At 43.4% G+C, this 6,000-nt stretch overlaps 1 protein-coding gene across 2 annotated transcripts in view; it reads left to right on the forward strand.

Moving 5' to 3' along the window:
• Nucleotides 1–5,556, forward strand: part of Polq (DNA polymerase theta) — an 80,644-nt gene extending 75,088 nt beyond the window's left edge. For both annotated transcript variants that reach the window (XM_015994600.3, XM_076548837.1), the window contains 3 exons: nucleotides 960–1,113; nucleotides 4,138–4,259; nucleotides 4,666–5,556. In XM_015994600.3, the coding sequence (XP_015850086.1) occupies nucleotides 960–1,113; nucleotides 4,138–4,259; nucleotides 4,666–4,779 (390 nt within the window). In that variant the 3' untranslated portion in view covers nucleotides 4,780–5,556. The remainder of the gene's footprint in view (nucleotides 1–959; nucleotides 1,114–4,137; nucleotides 4,260–4,665) is intronic.
• Nucleotides 5,557–6,000: the final 444 nt, after the last annotated feature.

Raw genomic sequence — 6,000 nt, forward strand, 5'->3', positions numbered from 1 at the left:
GACTGAGGAAGGCAGCAATGACTGTTATACAACCTAATGCACAGAGATGTATGGTCTCAAAGAGGCAGAGTAGGTGACACTCTGAAATCCAGTTACTCTTTAGAGTTCACTGTAGCCTATCAACAGTTTGTCTCTTCAGCAGATGTTGAATATACTTTAGAAGCTGGTATAGCATCCTCACAGGAACTCTCCAATTACATCGACTGCCTTCCTTAAAAGAGACTCTTGCCATTTTACGAGCCATTTGGGGGCACCAGAACTAGTATTTATAAGCAGATTGCACCTGGATGTTAAACTGGGCTCCCTCCCTTCCTGTCCTACAGTTGACTGTTAGGATGATCTTGGCAGCAATGATTTCGGAGAAGTTCTAATTTAATACTTGGGGATACAGGATCTACGTTTTCTCTGGAAACTAATGATTATCTTCTGCCACCCGTGAAAACCTTTGGTTCCTGTTAGAGGGCTTCAGACCTGCTGGCTAAACTTTGTGTGGGACTTTGGGAGCCATTGGTATGGGAATGCCCAACGGGCACTACAAAGAATATCTTATGTCTGTTTAAAATTAAGAGTATTTTTAGGAAGAAATCTTTAGATTTTTTTCATTTAGAGTGAAATTTGTAAACATACCTCAGAGCTTTAGCTGTTATAGAATAAACTAAATTTGAGCTATTGGAAGCTTTCTAAGTGCAGTCCACCTAGGGGATCCTAACCGAACACTGAAGATTTATTTTTAAACCAAAACAATCCAACCTAATGCTCAGTCTAGTCTCATGAGGATGGCCCAGAAGGGAAGGCTGAGGCTTGTTATTTGTAGGATGAGGCCTACCTGTTGATGTCCTGGGTCACATCTCAGTCTAGACTTCTGGCTGCTTCTAGACCCACTGATCTGTGGGTACTGAGGCCAAATGTGAGACCATGTTGACACATATCATTAAGCGCCTGTAATTGTTTTTTTATAGGCTGAACGTCAGGCCATCAACACAACAGTTCAAGGATCAGCTGCTGATATAGTCAAAACAGCCACAGTTAACATTCAGAAACAACTAGAGTCCTTCCATTCAGCCTTCAAATCCCATGGTCATCGGGAAAGCATGCTCCAGAATGGCCGAACAGGTTTGTCTGTCAGCAAGGCCCTTGCTGCATCTGACATGGTGAAAATGATTGCATCCGAAAAGTGGGTGTCAGGAGGGAGTAGTTTATATGTTATTTCTAAGAATCTTCAAATATTTTGGTACTGGATACCTTTATACTCTTAGAAATTATTAATGATACCAAGGAACTGTTATTTAAATAGATTATATACTCTCTAATTACCAATTGGAAATTAGATAATTTTCAAGCTTGCTTTAACTTTTTTTTTTTTTTTCCGGAGCTGAGAACCAAACCCAGGGCCTTGCTCTTGCTAGGCAAGTGCTCTACCATTAGCTAAGTCCCAACCCTGCTTTAACATTTTTTAAGACAATAATATAATTAAGAATAAACCTTTCTGCTGGGCGGTGGTGGCACACAGCTTTAATCCCAGCACTCGGGAGGCAGAGGCAGGTGGATCTCTGTGAGTTCGAGGCCAGCCTGGTCTACAGAGCAAGATCCAGAAAAGGCACAAAGCTACACAGAGAAACCCTGTCTCGAAAAACCAAAAAATAAAAAAATAAAAAAAAATAAACCTTTCTAAAAAGAGGGAGCTGAAGAGATGTCTCAAAGGTTAAGAGTGCATACTGCTCTTGTGGACGACTTTAGTTCGGTTCCCAACATCCACATCAGGAGGTTCACCTCTGACCTCCTTAGGCACCTGTACCGCATACACATACCCCCAAATCGATCTTAAAAATAGTAAGCACACTACATTTTAACCTAAGTAACATGTTTTCATGGAAGTACATCTTTTTGGGACAGAAGAAAATTAGTCATGAGTTGCTTTATTTTGCATTTCTACAAGTCCCTTTAATGCCTGGCTTGTCAAAAAGATGGAGTCCTGCTTCTGTACCATTTTGTGTCACATATCCTGTGTCTCTGGACAAACCAAAGTGAAGTCTGCAATGATAAGCCCCAAGTGTTAGGATGCTGATGTGTTTCCCAGGATGTGGGGATTTGAGCCCTAGCCCAGGATGCTTGGTCGCCTTGCTGTTGATTTATGAGAGGTGATCAAAAAGGCAAACCCAGGAAAATCACTTGGAGTGCTGTTAGGAAAGTCAGTCTGACTTTGCACATGCGGAATCCTCTGTGGCCCAAGAGCACAGTTAGGACCTTGATGATGTTCCTATCTGTGACCCCATTGCTCTCTGAGGTGATCTTACCACATACAGTCTTTTGCTAATATTGTTCTCTGCTTTTTTTGTTGTGTTCTCACTCTTGAGATACTTACAGGTTCTATTCCTTTATTTCCTGGATAAGTTATTTGTTCCTCTAATAATTATGCAGAGCTTTGCTTTTCCTCTTCTGTTACATGTCTGCACTTCTACTTTAAATACCACGTGTCAGTGCTAAGGAGACCTCAATCCATAAACGTCCTTGGAGAAAGTTGAGGTTTAGGGCATACAGGGCCAAGATAAGCTGCTGGCCCTGGGCAGCAAAGATAAATAGCTGCAGTTCAGGGTGGAATTTGCTGCTTCCAGAAGAGATTTGTGTAGGTTACAGCAACTAGTATAGAGATTTAGAAGTAGGTGCTTACAGCCTGTGGGTTAAAGGTAAAATGTTCTGAGGAAGATACAGTCGCTGAATAAAATAGGTGTGTGACTCCTCAGCAGAGAGTGTCAGCAGGACTCACAGCAGGCACCTTTGAGACTAGGTGGCAGTCAAGTGGGGGTGTCACTGAAGGTGCCACCATGCTGAGTGACTGCTGTAAATCATGAGATCAAGGGACAGTGATCCCAACGAAGCAAAGGACTCAAGGAACAAGAAACTCACTGCACTCTGGGTTAGAAGCCGGGAACCAGGGGAAGTGGCGAGAACAAAGTTATGGTCAGAAAGGAGAAAAACCAGAGCATCTAGACCAGTGGTCCAACCTTCCTAACGCTGCCATTCTTTAATACGGTTCCTCGTGTTGTGGAGACCCCAACCATAAAGTTATTTTTGTTGCCACTTCATACTGTAATTTTGCTACTGTATGAATCCTAATGTAAACATCCGTTATGAAGACTGTCTGATATGTAACCCCTGTGAAAGGATCATTTGACCTCAGAGGGGTCATGACCCACAGCTTGAGAACCACTGATCTAGCTTCTCCCCGTGGTAAGTGGGCACTGGGTGGCAGGTAGATCTCAGCCAGACTGGCACAGAAACAGCTTGGCAGTCCTGGGTGGAAGCAGCTGTAGGTTTTGCTGTCTTCATTCTCCAGCCGCCTCTGAGCTAACTCAGACTGCAGACACCCAATGGTGGGTAAAGGACTTTATGGCAGAAGTAGATGTTGGAGGAGGGTGACTCTTGTTGTTGGGCCTGAAGGGTCAGTAGGAAATCTGTATGACAGAAAGAAGGGACTGGTGTGGGAGCACACTGGTAGAGGCAGTTACTGTGAGGGATACAGTCTGTCATTAGACCCAGCTAGTTAGGAAAAGGTAGTTAAGCCTAGGACAGTGGCTTCACCATGTTACTAGCCATTGACCTTTTGCAAATTGACTGAAAAATACAGAACATTGCCACAGGCTATTGAACAGACAGACTCTAACCTACAATTCATGGCACTCACAAATGTGCTAAGTTCACATGTGGACCTAGGTTTGGAATTGTCCAGAGAGTACAGTCCATCAGGGAAACACAAATTCTGCTACGTGACATTTCTAACCACAGCAAGGCACCAGGGAAGCCCTTTCTAAAGCATGGCCTGAAAGAATTGACTGTTCCCTGGAGTAGTGATCAGGCCCCAGGCCACCAGAACTGCTGCTCAAGGGTGAAGGAGTTTCCATTGAAACAGAAAACGCTGGATGCTTAGGAGAAACAGGTTATAGAAGTCTTAGGATGAGCTCCTGATGTCCTGTTTATTCCTTCTTTCTCAAGGAAGTTACTAGGGATTTGAGTTCACCTGATGGTGAGGCGAGGTAGCCACCAGCTACTAGTTCTTTTCCTGACAGTCCCAAAACCTATGTGTTTAATATAGTCTCAAAATTAAGAACAAAACAACAAAATAGTTTTCCGTTTTTCTAGGGGCAGGATTGTTACCAAAGAGAAAACTTAAAGGGATGTTTTGTCCTATGAGAGGAGGCTTCTTCATCCTTCAACTTCATGATGAGCTTTTATATGAAGTGGCAGAAGAGGATGTCGTTCAGGTATTTTTGCTGTGCACGGTCCATTCTGTGGGCAATGGAGACGGCGGGGGTCGGAAGGGCTGGTCCTTTACCCTGCACAGGGAATTTGGATCCTCTCTAGCATGGGCTGGCTGGATAAATGTTGAATCCATTTATCCAGGGAGAAAAGATAAGTATGCTTAGTCTACGAGAGTAAGGGGGTTCCTGACGCAGAGATGATTGTCTGGGGAAACATTAGTAAGAGTCTACGGGCTTGCCCTGAGGGTTTCCAAGTTCGGAGCTGCTCATCAGTGCAGGGCGGTCTGCATGCCTGGCTCGTTTCTGGATTTAAAACCACTGGATGCAGAGTGCCAGTCTGGTTCATCCCTTTCTCAGTGGGTGAACTGGGGTTGGGTGGAGTTTATTAACCTCTTTTTTTTATTTTTAGGTAGCTCAGATTGTCAAGAATGAAATGGAATGTGCAATAAAACTTTCTGTGAAGCTGAAAGTGAAAGTGAAAATAGGTGCCAGCTGGGGACAGCTGGAGGACTTTGATGTGTGATGGTGCTGTGCGGGTAACCGGCAGCCTGGGGCAGACATAGTCACTTCGAGAGCGTAGAGACCGCCCTTGTGCCTGCTTCATGAGGACCAGCTCTCTAGTTGGGACGCACTCAGATGAGCAGTTCTGTGGTCGGGGTCTATGTATACCAAGGTCGAGCTAGCCTGTAGGGTCACAGATTTAATAGCTATTCTCGCTCTCAGACTGTCTATGAATTTGCCTTTCATAATTTATTGGAGCTTTAAACAGTCTCAGAATATGCTTGAAAAATGCACTTAGCACTTTGGGCCCTCATCTGTGTAAAACATGAAGGACTAGAACTGCTGCCTGCCCAGGGACATTTTTATTCCTCTGGAGGACTCATGATGTAACCTCAGGAGTCACAGGCAGTGTTTAACTTAACATTAACATTATACAGAGTATGCGATCCTTTTCATCCAATAAAGGGCAGAAGTAGAATTTTAAAATCACAAATAAATTAGAATTCTGTAAGATAGTAAGAAATGAAATTCCACAAACTACTGTCACTTGCTCTTTCCCTTCACAGTTCCTCTGTGAACATAATTGGAATACTCTTAAAGTGAGCTGTCCCCAGGAAGAAGTGGCCTGTCAGGTCAGACATTGGCTGCAGTGGAAGCTAACACTGCCAGGCCAGGAAAATGCCCCTCGCCCGCCCCTAGTGCCCCTGTGTTTGTGATATGGAGAGAATAGTCAGGCCAAAACGTTGATTCTTACATTCCTGTTATTTTTTGCTATTGAAATAAATTTATGAGAACCTTATATCAATGTTTCTGTTAAAACAATCTTTTTGGTTTAAGAGTATCAGAAACTTTTTTCCTTTATTTCATTGTCTCATTTAAGAAATGTTTACTATACTTTTAGTTTTCAGATGCTTTTGTGTATGTGTTAATCATGATGAAAAGAGATACCTGCTTCATCAGATACAGTTGGATGGATGTATAGGGAGGAGCCAGGAGTCAGATGATGGCCTCAAACTCTGTCCTGACTCCTCTGCTCTTAAATGATGGGATTATAGGCATGAACTTCCACTCCCTGCTTTATTCCTTGAGGTATACATACACACACACACACACACACACACACACACACACACACACACACACACAAATAGTCAACCGGGTGAAGAGGATGCCTATGGAATGGAGACACTCTTTGCCAGCTACACATCTGACAGAGGATTAATACCCAGAATATATAAAGAAA

The sequence above is a fragment of the Peromyscus maniculatus genome, chromosome 12 (assembly GCF_049852395.1).
Source record: "Peromyscus maniculatus bairdii isolate BWxNUB_F1_BW_parent chromosome 12, HU_Pman_BW_mat_3.1, whole genome shotgun sequence".
Lineage (NCBI taxonomy): Eukaryota > Metazoa > Chordata > Mammalia > Rodentia > Cricetidae > Peromyscus > Peromyscus maniculatus.